The sequence below is a fragment of the Prosopis cineraria genome, unplaced genomic scaffold (genome assembly GCF_029017545.1).
Source record: "Prosopis cineraria cultivar Desert tree isolate PC_DT_omini unplaced genomic scaffold, ASM2901754v1 PC2, whole genome shotgun sequence".
In the NCBI taxonomy this organism is placed as follows: Eukaryota; Viridiplantae; Streptophyta; class Magnoliopsida; order Fabales; family Fabaceae; genus Prosopis; species Prosopis cineraria.
Window position 1 is genome coordinate 34,105,886 of NW_026555333.1, and position 15,178 is coordinate 34,121,063.

The 15,178-nt window shown below is 27.9% G+C and overlaps 1 protein-coding gene across 1 annotated transcript; it reads right to left on the bottom strand.

Moving 5' to 3' along the window:
* Positions 1 to 3,386: 3,386 nt before the first annotated feature.
* Positions 3,387 to 8,067, bottom strand: LOC129302864 (peroxidase 4-like). The gene is made up of 4 exons (XM_054941740.1): positions 7,798 to 8,067; positions 7,285 to 7,476; positions 6,107 to 6,275; positions 3,387 to 3,985 (listed from the first exon to the last, which is right to left on the bottom strand). The coding sequence occupies exons 1-4, from the start codon at positions 8,035 to 8,037 to the stop codon at positions 3,597 to 3,599; spliced, it is 990 nt and encodes a 329-aa protein (XP_054797715.1). The 5' UTR covers positions 8,038 to 8,067; the 3' UTR covers positions 3,387 to 3,596.
* Between the last annotated feature and the right edge of the window lie 7,111 nt (positions 8,068 to 15,178).

Consider the following 15,178-nt stretch of genomic DNA (forward strand, 5'->3'; position numbering starts at 1 on the left):
CAAAAACTTTTTGGTCCTTTTGTATAATTGTTGAGGTTATTATTTGTCATTTAATCAACTAACGGTCAAAGTTAACTTTTATTAATGGTAGAGCCCAAATTTTGCTGTTTTCAAAAGTTCAGAGAGCATTTTACAGAATAAATAAATTTAGAGCCTATGGTACTATTGTACATAAAGTTCAAGGGTAATTCACTCATTTACCGTTTAAATATTTGTACAAATTTTGAGTTCATAGATTCAATTTTTGTCAAAATTATATTATTTAAGATCATAAGAGGTAAATGATGAGTAGTTAAGTTGATATAGTATAAAGGATTAAATGATATTTTTGCCCTTCAATTATTCATGCAAGAGTGTTTGATAGCCTGCATTTTTTTTATAGTGCAATATTCCCCTTCAAAAAATAAAAATGATTCAATGTTGTCATTAATATTAACAAATATTAACTATCATCAATATTTGACTTAAAAATTATTTAAAAAAAAAGGATGCAAGAACTACAAAGTAATACCGTATAAGAAACTTACTTAGTAAATCCCACTATGTAAAAGACCAAAATAACATTTTGTCCAACCACTTTGATAGGCGCCATCAAATGATTATCGGCTCATCATGGTTGGCAACAACACTATGAATTAATTAAAAAATATATATGTTATAATGGTGTCTTATATTAAAGTTACACAAGATATGTATGAGAAGGTAAAAATTAGTATGAGAACGTCTAGTGGTCAAACAAAAGATTTTTCTATAAATATTGGACTATATTAGGGATCATCTTTGAGTCTTTATCTATTTAACTTGGTTCTAAATGCTTTGACGAAACATATTCAAGAGGAAGTTTCCAAATGCATACTCTTTGCGGATGTTATAGTTTTTATAGTAGAGATAAAAGAAGAAATTAATTGTAAACTTGAGTTATGGAGGAGGACATTAGAGTCGAAAGGTTTCTATCTGAGTAGGAGTAAGACATAATATTTATATTATAAATTTGGTAAGACACTAGTCGATAGTAATTTGGAAGTGAATTTGGGAGATAAAATTATACTTCAAGTGAAAAAGTTTAGATATTTAGGAGCCAGTATTCAAAATGATGGCAAAATCAGTGGGGATATTTTACATAGAATTTAAGTTGGGTGGTTTAATTAGAGAAAAGCTAAAAGAGCTATTTGCGATCATAAGATACCTAATAAACTTAAAGACAAGTTTTATTGTATTGCTATCAGACCGACTATGTTATATGGTAGTAAATGCTCGGCTCTAACGGGACAGCAAAAGATGAGAATGTTATGATGGATGTGCAGACATATACATAAAGATAAAATTCGAAATGAGCACATACGTGAAAAAGTGGGGGTAGCATTTATTAAGGAAAAAAATGGTAGAAAATCATTTGAGATGATTTGGGCATGTACAAACAAGACCATGGGAGGCACCAGTGAGAAGTGTGGAACATATAACTTTAAGCTTTATTAAGAGGGGTAGAGGAAGGCCTAAGAGAACATTATTGGAAGTTGTTGAACGCAATCTCTTAATTAATAATATTTCTAAAAGCTTAGTAAATGATAAAGTACAATGGCGTCTTGCAATCCATATAGCTGACCTCACCTAATGGGATAAAGGCTTGTTGTTGTTGTTGTTGTTGTAGTATAATGGTGTCTTATAAAAACATTACACTTTAATATTTAATAATTTTTATTAATGTTATTGCCAACATTGATAATCAATAATTACCGTGCAGTTGGTCAAAGTAGCCAATCAAAATTTCATTTTGTCTTTCATATGGTAAGAAATAATTAGTCTCTTAGAATATTTAAGGGAATTAATGAATATTAGTTTTCATATAAGATCTTTTAATATAATTTCTTAGGTCCTTTTCTTTAATTTTGTAAGTCAACAAATGGTAAAGCTTAACCTTTTTAACATTAAAGGAAAAATTGCAATGTTTTCAAATGATAAAAGGGAACATTGTATCACAAACAAATAAACAAAAATTAGGATACCAGACACTGCGTCACATATAATTGAGAGGAAAAAATGTCATTTAACTCTTATATAAAATATTGCATTAATTTATATTTTGATATTATTTACAAATTTCAAACTAAAAATTAATTTCATATTGTACCAATTAATTTCAAAACACATCCACTAGGCCTACAAATTTAAAATCATACCCACTTTAGGTAACCAATACATTTATGAGCTTACATATAATCAACTAGCTAGTCAACCAGTAATAAAAAACATGGATCTATATATCACTATCATGGACTGAGTCTAAAGACACGAGCTAATCTCTTGTAGCATGGTTGACTAGTCTAATGATGAAAGTGATTAACCACTTTAACGCGCTTTTGTAGTTGTCACTGTGAGACCACGCATATACTTTCTTATTGGATTGCGTGGCTTTTATGAGTGTATCAAAAGAGGAAAAAAAGAGAAAATGTATATGTAGACTATCCAAATTCCATGTTGACCTAATCCAAAGCTTATCCATTGGAAATTTTCTTCTTCTTTTGTTTTCATCATCAGTTCAGCATATAGATAATATGCCTTCTGGCAGGGCATAAAATGTTGATTAGTCTTGACCTTTGACTTAATTAATGTAATGATAGTTGCACACAACTTAAATGGATGAATACGCATGTGTGACGAGCTGTGTGTGTAGATAATTATGATTTGAGTTGTTAAAGAAAAAAAAGAAATATGATTTAAATGTTGGTCAGAAAAATTATTTGAGCAATACTTTTCTCTTTTACCAGTGGAAGTAATCATGATCAAAACCATGTTTTAGCGCCAAAACGGACGAATAGCATGCCGCTATACCAAAAGATAATTGGCACAAGTAATAAGAGGGAATGACAATAATGTCTCAACTAGAGAATTTATAATAGTTAAGCCTCAATAATTTTTTTTTAAAAAGTAGCAAATATTGATTTAAACAGTTGCAAAGAAGAATAAAAAACATATTTAAATTCAAATTATGACCAAATGTATTGTTAATACTTAAATTAAAGTTATTAATCACTAAGCTAAAGTTGTCAATATAGAGAACGTACTCGTTATTATATGAATAAACTAACAACTACACTTCTATATTAACAACTTTACCTTAGATATTAACAAGTTCAGGTTAGGTATTGACAACTATATTTTTTTATTATTTTGCTTAAGGTCAGAAACATGGTTTTGCATAAAATTTATGTCAAAAAAGTTCCTAAAGATTTGAAAGTACTATCACATTTAGTGGTACGCATTTGTTACTTATCTATTCCGATGGGATTTATTTATCATTTTACTATATTATACTTGAATATCACTTTGCAGCAAGAATAGAAGTACAGAGAAGTATATATGCTTTCATAATATATGAAGAGAACATATACATACTTACTACATATATACAAGTCTTGCCATTCATATTTTTTGAGTCTGAAGTACAGAATTCAAAGTGATATTATTGCTTAAGTAAGAAGAATCATTATAAATAACACAAGCACAAGACAAAAATCAAATGCTGTCACACTTAATTCCCCACATTATTAATATATTTGTCTTGGAATTTATAAGGAGGCTTAATATAATTAGCTCTTCTAGTTCACTCTCCTACAATTCTTCCGGATCTCTCCATTTGGATAAACTAAGGGTTTGATGTCTCCCATTCTGATCATGCCAGCAACAAAGTCATAATCAAAGGCCTTCTTGTTCTGGGCATAAGTCCGAACCAGCGAGTCGGTGGAGCCGCCATTGAAGAGAACTTGATCAGAGTGAAGGAGTCCCTTCTTGTAAAGGAGGTTCTTGAAGTAGCTATTGTCAAAATAATTAGGAGTTGTAACGTCCAAGTTTGCTATAAAATTTGTTGGAGTTCCAGTCCTTGGACAAAGTTGCTGCTTTGACTTGGCAAAAGAAGGGTCAATGTTTATCTCATTATATACTCGATCTATGAAAGTAACACATCTTGCTTGCCCTATTGTGTGGCCTCCTGAAAAATCATTCATATCCACAAGTTAATAAAGTACTTAATTAAATGTTAAAGGGTTAAATGACATTTTGCCCCTTAACTATTTGATCAAGAATATTTGGTACACCTAAACTTTCTTGTGGTGCAATTTTCTTATTTTACATTTAAAAATGGTGCATTGAACACCTACCATTAAAAAATTAATTTAGATTGTTAATTGACTTAAAAATTACAGAAAAGCTTTAAAAATTAGAGAAATGGAACCATAAAACTACATATAAGTATTCTATAAGAAAATTAATATCAATTAAATCCTTTAAATTACATATAGATAAAAGGATATAGATGTTATTTCTTACCCATGTAAAAGGCCAAAATATAATTTTGACCAACTATTATTTTAAAGATTTCATTGATATTAATTTTCTTATAGAGTATTCATTTGTAATTTTATGGTTTCTTTTATGTAATTTTTGTGTTCTTTTTTTTGTAATTTTTTGGTCATTGTTAAAATTAACTTTTTCATGGAATGGTGCTGGTGCACTATTTTCAAATGTTGGTGGGAAAAATTACACCATATATAAATTTATTATACTATAAGTTTTTGAGTAAATATTTAAGGGGCAAAAATATCTTTTAATTGAATATTAAATTACGTATCAACAAAAGTATCATTCATTAAGGTAATTTAGCATTATCGTTTGATGTTTTTCATTGTTTGATCCACTTTGTGATTCTAAATCCATTCATAAAAATTAAGGAGAATATCAATGAAAGACCTCTAAAATACTTTAATATCAAATAAAAACTTGGACAGATCAAATACTTGTCAAAACGTGAACTTTCAGTAGTCAATTATTAATATCTACTTGTCTGATATTAAATCATTTTAGATATCTTTCATTGATATTATTCCTAAAAATTATTGTAAAAGTGAAACTTCTCATAATATATCGAATGATGAAAAATGTTTAATCTTTTAAACATTTAGATATAGCAAGTCAAAATTTCCAGACCCATAGTTTCAAGATGGGTTAAGTATTGGATGATGATTGAAGTGATTTGATGTCATTTATTTTGATATATATGATAAAAATGGGAATTATACTACATCCTTGAAAAATTGGTTAAAATATGAGATTTACTTTTTAATGTAATGTCTGGTATGAAAAAAAAATTAAAAGAAAAATGTGAGACGTACCTAAAAAATGAAATAAATGTACTTCTTATTTTCTTTATAAAAAAATATTTTTTTTACATACCAAATACTGCCTAATATCCACGTAATTTGATAATTGATATAGATAGACAAATTTTTCCACCCTCCTAATTTACGAAAGTGACAGGGTTATGCACGTTCCCCAGGATGCAAATTTATGTGCTGGCTTCTTGGCTAGAATAGCTCATGGTTATCGCAATGACTTTACTAGCTGATAATCCACATGGTTGTAATGGCCTAGTTTTGCTTGACAAAAGTGGGGATGTTTCCCACATGAACTAGACTTATTTGTCTGTGTTTTGTGATTTCCTCTAACTAAATGCTAGCCTCATCCATGAGGGGAAAAAAATTTATGGAAGTGGCATGACTCTATGTAGTGGTTCAAATGTCACATTCAAGTGCATGTCTTGTATTTATTTTTCAAGGACATTATTGAGGTAAATTTAGGGATGAAAATATATAAACCGATGGCTTTTCAGTATTTATTTTTGCTTTAATAATTATTATTCGATCTTTCATATCTTATCTCATATATATATATATACATATATTTTATAATCTTACATTTTTTTTCGCTGTTTTATATCCTGACCGCTACCAACACATATGAAATAAAAATAATAAGGTTTTTCATATGTAATAAATATTTGGATGCAGAAATTCATAAAAAAAATTCATTTTTTAGTATTAAAAAATTTCATGAGATTAACGTCTTGATTTTTCATCACTTTCTGTAATATTTTGGTCAACTAAATAGCCATTTGTTAACGGTATGATAAGAGTAATATTGTACTATTTTGAAATGTTGAAGGAGAATATTGTACTATAAACAAGTTTAGGATTAATTTTGAACATTTTTAGACTTATAGTTTAAGAATAAATTTATCATTTGACTTGAAACGAGAAAGATTTTGTTATAATACCAGATAAAGCAACCATGTCTCGAGTAGAGAGGCCTTGAGCTTTAAATGTAGAGATAAGATTATCAAGATTAGAAGATCCTGGTGGAAGCACACCACTCTGGGCAAGACTAAAGAATGCTGTTTTTGAATCCCTTCTTCCCAATTTAACCTCCCAATTTGGCCCTCCAAGCTGCGTCCATATTTATTGGAATCAATCAATCTTTAATCAAGCCAAAACAAAAACTAATTAATCTAATTAATTAAGATCCTTAATCATGTCAAGCAAAAGGTTAATTAATTCACATGCATATCTGGCATGTCTCTCTGCTCCAATATGCCACTGGGAGAGAAAAAGGGATAAGGATTCTCTCCTATTCCTTTTCCATCCTCTTCCCTTCTTTTCCTTTTTAACCATTAGATCATGATTTAAATGGTTCATGTTTGATTTTTTACAAAATTATTATTAAAATATTAATTTTAAAAATATATGAATAATAAAATTTAGACAGTTAAAATTTAATATAAACAATTAAAATATATAGCAAAAACAAAATATAACATTTTATAAGACATCAAATCTAAACTATTCAAATTTTGATTTAATAATTAAAAATTAGGAAGAGGAGGAAAAAGGAAGGGAAGAGAAAAGGAGAGGATCTTTGCCCGAGAAAAAGACACACACATAAATAGCCAATGGGACCTAACATATTGATAATAGTAGTAATAGAAAGGATAGAAAACTGTAGGTTGGGCTTTGGCCCCCTTTTTTGATTTAAACAAAAAAAAGAAAGGATAGAAAACTATGAATTTTTATTGTTCTTAAAATAGGAGTGTTTGAAATTATTTTTATTTTATTATTTTGAGAACTAGTATTTTATAGAATATGTTCTGAAAATAAAAAATAATAAAAATAGATATTTTTTTTATTCTTCTTTATTCTCCAAAACCTTAATTTCAAAATATCTAAAAGTTATTTTTATTTTTCTGTTCTCTAAAATAATAATTTTTTTTATTCTCCAAAACACTTTTTCTAAACACGTTACCAAACAGATTTCTTTTGTTCTCTTATTCTGAAAAATAAAAAATTATTTCTAAAACAGGTTTCCAAATAGGCCTGTAATTTCTTTTTTTTAAGTTTTTTCTCCTAATGTTCTCATCTTTCTGTTTTTCTTTTTATTCAAACCAAGGAAAAAACTCACCAGAACAACAGAGTCGCGAGCCGCAATGTATACGATATCGGCGCAAGAGACGATGCCGGGGCATGCTGCTTCCACCTTGGACTTGATTTCATCAATCACTTGAAAGCCTCTAACTGATCCATTGTTGGGACGTGCTGTCTTCTCTCCAGTGAATGTTGAAGTGTCATCCAGTAATATTGAGGCATCACAACCCTATAATTTCACAGCATACATAACATTTGTCCGAAAATATGCATCAAATTGAATTAAAGGTACAAAAGACAAGCGCTTGATATAGAGAACAATCTATTTATGACAAGACCAAGCCAGAACTGAAATGTTGTTTGCTTCAAGTTCATAGTGAAGTAAAGTAAAGGCACAACTTGAGGATGATTTAAACATGATTAAATTGAAAGGGAAAAAAAAAGGAACAAATATATATATAGCCTCATCTCAAAAAACAAGAAGAGACAATTTAGAAGTTTGAGAAAGATAAGATAAATGGTATGTAAAAAGGAATAGGAGAAAATTTACATTGACGAAACAGTCATGAAAGAAGAGGCGAAGCAGACCAGCTCCCAGAACAGGCCGTTGGTACACAACTGATTTAACAACAGATCTCACAATGGGGAAAAGATTTGGACAAGTTTTATAATAGAAGTTCTGACGGAGTTGCTGAGCCGAACAGGTCGACCCTGTAATGACCAGGAATAAAGATAAGGCAACAATAATGGCAAAACGTGATGAAGAAGAAGAAGAAGAAGAAAGAGCCATTATATTTTTGCTCTATGAAGCTTCACAGTTTCAAAATATGGCGTGATGAGGGGGAAATATATAAGTGAGTTTGCATGGGGTTTTGACAGTATTACGTCTTGGAAATTCGGATTTTACTATTGACTGATTGCTAACTAGAGTTTTAATTTTTATCAGCACAAACAAGTGGGACTGAAAATTCAAATCATGATCTATTGCTATTTATTAAACATTATACTATAATACCTAAAGCCTCAGCTGGATATTAAGATTATCCTGTAACGGTTTGTTTAGAATTATGATATTTTAACCAACTAAAATTGTCATGAGTTTAGAAACTTTCATCATTTAAATAAGTAGTTGAGAGTTCAAATCTTATCCCTTATATATGTATCAATTTAATTTAGGGATATTTACTCATCTCTTTCAATACTTGGAGAGATATTATCTATTATTAGTGGAGCCTACTATTTATACTCATAAAAAAAAGGAATTATGATCTTCTACCTTTTTTTTAAAGACAACAGGGAAAATAAAGAGAGAAGTTAAGTTCTTATACACTTTGCTGTATTTCTTTCTACGTCTCTAAAATGTTGAGATTATATATACTATAAATAATACATTAGTCAGTACAAACATTAAATTTGTATTGATAATGTTTAAATGCATTAAATTTAATACACCTCTATTGTATGAATTATATTTTGTAGGACCTGGCTAGAAGAATATTGAAAAAAATATGCTAACCATGGTTTTACCTTGACGAGTACACACGCACACACAAAATACATATATTCAAAATTTATCTATTGTTAATAACGATAACATTGATACATCTATAAATTATCAAAGCATTAATGGTCGCAAATCGTAAACTGTACCACTTTCTGCTAGAGCTCTGTTTAATTTTTTAAATGAATTAAAGTGTAAAAATATTCATAAATTTTTTTTAAGAGCATTTAAAATTAATAATAATATATGAATACTCATTAACTTTATAAAAAAAGTAAATATTTTTTAATCTGTTAAAATTATTTGATGTTGATATTAAAAGTTCTAAAGATAGCAAAAATCTGACGTTGACTAAAAGTTATCACAAGCTCTTAAAAAAATTTGAGTATTTTTGCATTACCCTAATATTTTTTATCCGTAGCTTTATATAATATGAGGCTCTTTCTAATTAAGTTATAAAAATCAAGCACACACTTTTTTTGTTGATTAAGGTTATCATTTATTGTGAACGAATTAATCTAATTACAATTGCAAATTACTAATAATAAGTCACAAATTAATTTGAAGAAGAAAGAATTAATGCATTATAAAAGAAAGAAATGTTCATGAATGAGGTATGATCACGACAGTGAGCTATATGAAAATCAATGATCTGCAAAGACTGCAACCCCGATAAAAAGTAACTAATTAACTGTAAGAGTAAAATACAACAACGTCCCTCTATTTTACCTTAATTTCAAATACCTCTCTCTTTTTTTTTAAAACATATATAAACCTCTATTGAAATAAAAAAAAAATTACATAACACATACCTCCCCTTCGAAAATTCCATTTTCACCCATCCAAATATTAATTAACCATGAAATAATATATTTTGAACTAAAATAAGCTTCTTTAAGATAAAATTATTTATGAGTTAATTATTTAAGTTTACAAATAATAATTATAATATATAAGTTGATAAAAATAACAGTAAATATGAATAAACTTATCTATGTAGTGTACGAGTTTAAGATTCATGTAATTAAAATTATTTATGTCTTAATTTCTTAAATTTTAAATATATAAATTGATAAAAACAATATTTTAAATATACATAAATAAAAAATTTAGTAAATTAGAAAATATAAAATAATTAGGAATTTAATATAATGAGGGATAAATTAAATAATATAATTTTTATTTATTTTATTAATTTAAATATATTTTTATGTCTACTAATTTTATTATTTTGTAATATGTTTATGTAAATATAATCATAATATTCTTTAAAATAGGAGGAGAGAAAAGACATTAGATTATGAGGGCATATTAGTAAATCTAAATTTTTTAGTATGTTTTAATTAATATAATAAATCATTTTAAATCTTAAATGAAATATTCGTAAGTGAGTTTTCTATAATTTTAACAAATTTGAAGGGAGGTGATTATATTTTACTCTAAGGATAATTATCTGGTCAAAATATACATAAAAATTTAATTTCCTTCGAAAATGAAATAGGAAAATAAAACCAAATCCAATCATTAATGAGCTTTTTGGTATAAAATATTTAAAAATATAAGGTATTTAATGACTCTCATTACATTCTCTCGATTTACAATAATAAAAATAGAATAATTTACAATGACTCTCACCATTAGTAAATACCGGATCACAACCAATGTCTTTGGGAGTTGGGACCAGATGATTTCAAATCTAACTCAAAGCCGGCACAACTCGGTCAAGGAACAATACTATCTAGAACCATGGCAAATTGCAGTAGAATTAAAAAGCACACCGACGTGGTGATGCAAAAGACAAACTAATTAACATCACTATTTTAATAAAAGGAACGCCAAGTGACTGATGAAGCAAGTTGAAGCAAAGTAAAAAGAGACATATAATGATGAAGACATGAACTGCTAACCGCAAAGGATTTATATGTCTCTGTACATATCTCAAACAAAGCTTGCGTGGGTGTCCTCATACGCTGTTTGTTGTTGGGATCATTCAATATTGAATCAGTCTTCTGCGTTTACGTTTTCTTTTTCTGACAACAATAATTGTATATATAGGACGAGCGATAAAGGCATACGTTGGACCCTGAAAAATTCGTGGATAACTATTTGTGGGACAAAACTATTCTTCCTTTAATGTACACGTTTCTTTTATTGACTTCTTTTGTTTCAAATGAAATTTCTGTTTAAAATAGGTTTAGGTAGCATTTGGGTTGATGGATTTTGATTTTAGATTTAAAATTTTACATTTTAAATCTTTTATTTGAAATTTATGTATTTAAAATATTTGTTTGTATAGTTTAGAAAATTTTAAATAAGAAGAGAGATGAATTGATATTTGAAATGAAAATGGAAGAATGAAAATAATGACTTTATTTCTTTGATTGACAAGAGAGGAGAAAAGATACAAAAGTATGAGGGTATTATTCAAAAAATCTCATCAATTGTATCTTAAAAGATTCAAAACCTTCTGAAGTGTTTGGATTGATATTAATGAAAACTTAAATTTGGAGTTGAATTAAATCTTTCATTTATATACACAAAAATTTTTGAATTTAATTTTGGTTCAAATCCAAATACATTTTAAATTATAATTCTCTTGTAACTTTAAATTCTTTCTACACCTCTTACTCTTAGTCATTTGAAATCATAATTACTTCAAATATTTTGTTTGTTTTCTTTGCATTTTCACCATCGATACCTTTATCACTTTTGTATATTTTCTCATCTCTTGATAATTAAAAAATATAAATAAACTTGACATTTTAAATTTTAAATTTTTGTTTTGAATCTTGTTTAATTTCATCTTTCTTTTTCATTTAAAATTTTTTAAATTACCCAAATAAAGAATTTTAAATGTAAAATTTAAAATACAAGATTTAAAATTTAAATCCAAATCCATTAATCCAAGTGCTATCATTAAAATTTAAAATTTAAATACAAATCCATTAATTCAAGTACTATCTTATATTTTTTAACATTAATTTGATCTCAGAAAAAAATTCCTTATACTTTTCAACATCTTACCTGAAAAAAAAAAATGTCTTATCTTTCAGAAACAGTGCAATGCCATCCAAAATTGACGAATTTACGACTTAGCATGTTGACCATTAATGAGAAACATTTGACTAGAATATGTCCACAGGCACGCCACGTAGGATATGCTCCGCAGTCACGTGGGACATTTGACTAGAATACGCTCTACAGCCACGCCAAGTAGGATTGCACTGAATATGTTGAGTGAAGGAGAGGTCTATGTCGCATAATATACTTTAGTAGTTGAGGATCCAACTTTCAATATTTTCTGGAAAGTAAAATGGAAACCCTATTTGATTGATTTTTTTTTTAAAAAAAAAGAAATTCTGAACATAGTGTGGACAGAAAAAGACTCAAGAAGTTGTCAAGTTTGGGTGAAGCTCTAACGAGAGGAAGTGGCCGGGGGTGAGGAGGGAGTGACAGTGAGAGTGATGATTAACGGTAAAATTGGAAGGATTAATGGGCTTAACGTTAAAAACTTTAAGGGCTCAATTTCAACAAATAAAACTATATGGACTTGATTAAAAATTGAAACAAATTATAAGAGTTTATAGATACGTTTTTCTAATTTTTAATAAACATGATTATATACTTTACAAATGAGATGCCTTTTTATATATCCTTTTCTTCCCAGTCGTTGGATAAAATGTCAATGCATGGGATCCATTCCTTGGAATGAAACTTCTCCAATATGCTACGAATCAACTCAGGTGCGTCATGGGGTTATGAGTTATGACTAAATGATTATTCCATATACAGACCTTGTTGCTTTATCTGGGAATTACTATTCTTCTCTTCTTGTCGGGCATGAATTTTTCCAACAAATAAAGAGGGAATGCGTATAACTGACATCTAATATCCTAATTTTTATTTTTAGAATTTAATTGAGGAATAATAATTATTTTTCAATTAAATTCCAAAGATAAAAACTAAGATGTTAATAATGTCAATTTTTCCCAACCTCAATCATATCAAACAATTTTTAAATAAAAATTGCATAATAAACTAAGAATATTAAATGGATAACAACTGTTGAATAGAGGCTCTAAGAATATTCAACGATTCATAATTGTTTAATATTAAAAAAATAACTGTTTTTTAAATTCATTTTTGCAGTAGTGTCATCTTACAGAATATGCCTTCTAGTAACGAAAAAGGCACAACTTAGTAATGTAATGATAGTTGCGCACAACTTAAATGCATAAATATGCATGACGAGCTCTGTATGTGTATATAATTATGATTTGAGTTGTAATAAAAAAATAATTATGATTTAAATGTTGGTCAAAAAAATTATTTGAGTAATATTCTTTTGGTTTTTACAAGTGGTAGCAATTCTGATCAAAACGATGATTTAGCACCAACTAGTATGAATAGCATGCCGCTATACCAAAAGATAATTGGCACTAAGTAATAAGGGAGAATGACAGTGAAGTTCCAAAACAAGAAATTCGAACTATAAACTAAGAGTTTTATTTAAAATTTAAATATTTTATTTTTAATTAAAACTTCTAAATTTATAACTATTAGAATTAATATTTATAACTGATTTTCTAGAAAAATTTGTCAAGACCTAACTATTATAAATTAATTGTTTTGGCACTCTAATGTCACTCTCTCAAGTAATAATATCTCACATTTTGAAAACATTTAAAAAGAGTATAAAATAATATTAATAAATTTTACAAAATGATAAAATTTTTAAAATGTATCAAAAATATGTTTGGCCAACATCTGTGACTAAATAATTAAAGCAAAATACAACCACTCTAAATTAAAAAAATATTAACCGATTATATATCATGATCAAATTAATTTAATCAATTTTATAATATAATAAAAAATATTAAAGAAAAACATGTACAATACATATGTTTGGCTAATATGTGCAACTAAGAATTTATTAAATAATACTAAAGAGTGGAATTTTTACTGGAAAGGTTAAAATTATATGAATTAATAACCATTTAAGAGATGGATAGTATTTGTAATTAAGATAGTATTTGAAAAGTTATTGTATTATCTCTTTTGATAATAAATAATTCAAGGAAGACTGAATTAAATCAAAACAAGTACTCTGTTGTCATCTTAGCATTGACTTCCTTGAAGCTTATAAAAGTGCTTATATATTGTTGACTAATAAGGTATTCATATCAACGAGAGAATTTGATCTCATAACTTTGAGTTATAGGCCAAAGTTTTATTAATTAGATTGGCTTTTGTTGGTGAAACATTATGCACTCTGATATATGACCTAATTACCTCTTTCCCTTGCATAAATATTTTTGTGGCCATGTATTAAAAAAATGCACTCTGGACCCGTTTGACACCCTGAAATTTGAAAAGTACAACGAAGGACCCAAGTCTTTAGTTGGTTAAGTTGTGTATTCTTAAAAATTAATTGTAAATTGCAAAAAATTTAGTTGTAAAAAATGGCAAAATGTTCAGGTCTGATGAAATTGAAATTTAAATTTCTAAACATCATTTGTAAATTCTCCAATATCAGTTAAAAAATGTGGATAAAAGAACTTGCAAGGTTAAGGGTTGGAAAACATAGGAAAAGAAAAATGATGAGGATAATTTTTTTATTATCACGTTTTTTAATACAAAGTGTAGATGAAAATATGTGTTTGTATAAAGACTACGAAATATTGTATTATAAAGAAATGGTAGACCGACGTGAATAAAAAGAAATGTGAAGACTTGGCAGCGAGAAATTGTTCTAGGAACTAAAATGGTGCCAACAAATAAATATAAATACTTGTCCATTTGTTTCAGTTAGAATAGAAGTACGTGGACATATCTAAATTGATGGTTAGACATTCACCTCCATTAGTAACATTATTTAAAAAAAAATGATATTCAATACATATAGTTTATATAAATTTTAGTGGCATTATATTAGGCGAAAAAATACATGTGATATTTTCCATTCTCATTACTCAAACAGATATCAAATGATCATTTTGGCTGGGTTTGATCGATGTTTTCATTAGACAAAAAAATTGTGCATAAACAGCTTTATTAACATGAATCAATGTATATATATTTCATGATTCTTAGTCTGATTTAACAATACATTTTTACATACTAAATTGAATGCATAATCACGATTTAAACAAGATCAAAACGGTATTTCAAGTAACGAAAGAGATAGAGAAGGAGCATTTAATTTCAGAGCTGAATTTTCAGGCAAGTAATGAGTTTGTTGCAAAGTCAACATCCAACGCCCATGGCCTGGTCCAATGTATTTAGTTCAAGATTCTTGTGGAAGCCGTGCATATTGGATTTCATATCAACTGGTGATCCAATGTATTATTATAATTTTGTATTTTATTAAATAAAATATCAAAATTTAAAATAATGATTGTAATGACGCTAAACTATGCCTTAGAAT

What these genes read in the sequence shown, in the direction of transcription:
- LOC129302864 (XM_054941740.1), bottom strand. Translation starts at nt 8,037, where the DNA reads ATGGCTCTTTCTTCTTCTTCTTCTTCTTCATCACGTTTTGCCATTATT. An exon ending in TTCATGACTGTTTCGTCAAT is followed by an intron (nt 7,477 to 7,797) that starts GTAAATTTTCTC and finishes GTGAAATTATAG; the next exon opens with GGTTGTGATGCCTCAATATT. An exon ending in CTCGCGACTCTGTTGTTCTG is followed by an intron (nt 6,276 to 7,284) that starts GTGAGTTTTTTC and finishes ATATGGACGCAG; the next exon opens with CTTGGAGGGCCAAATTGGGA.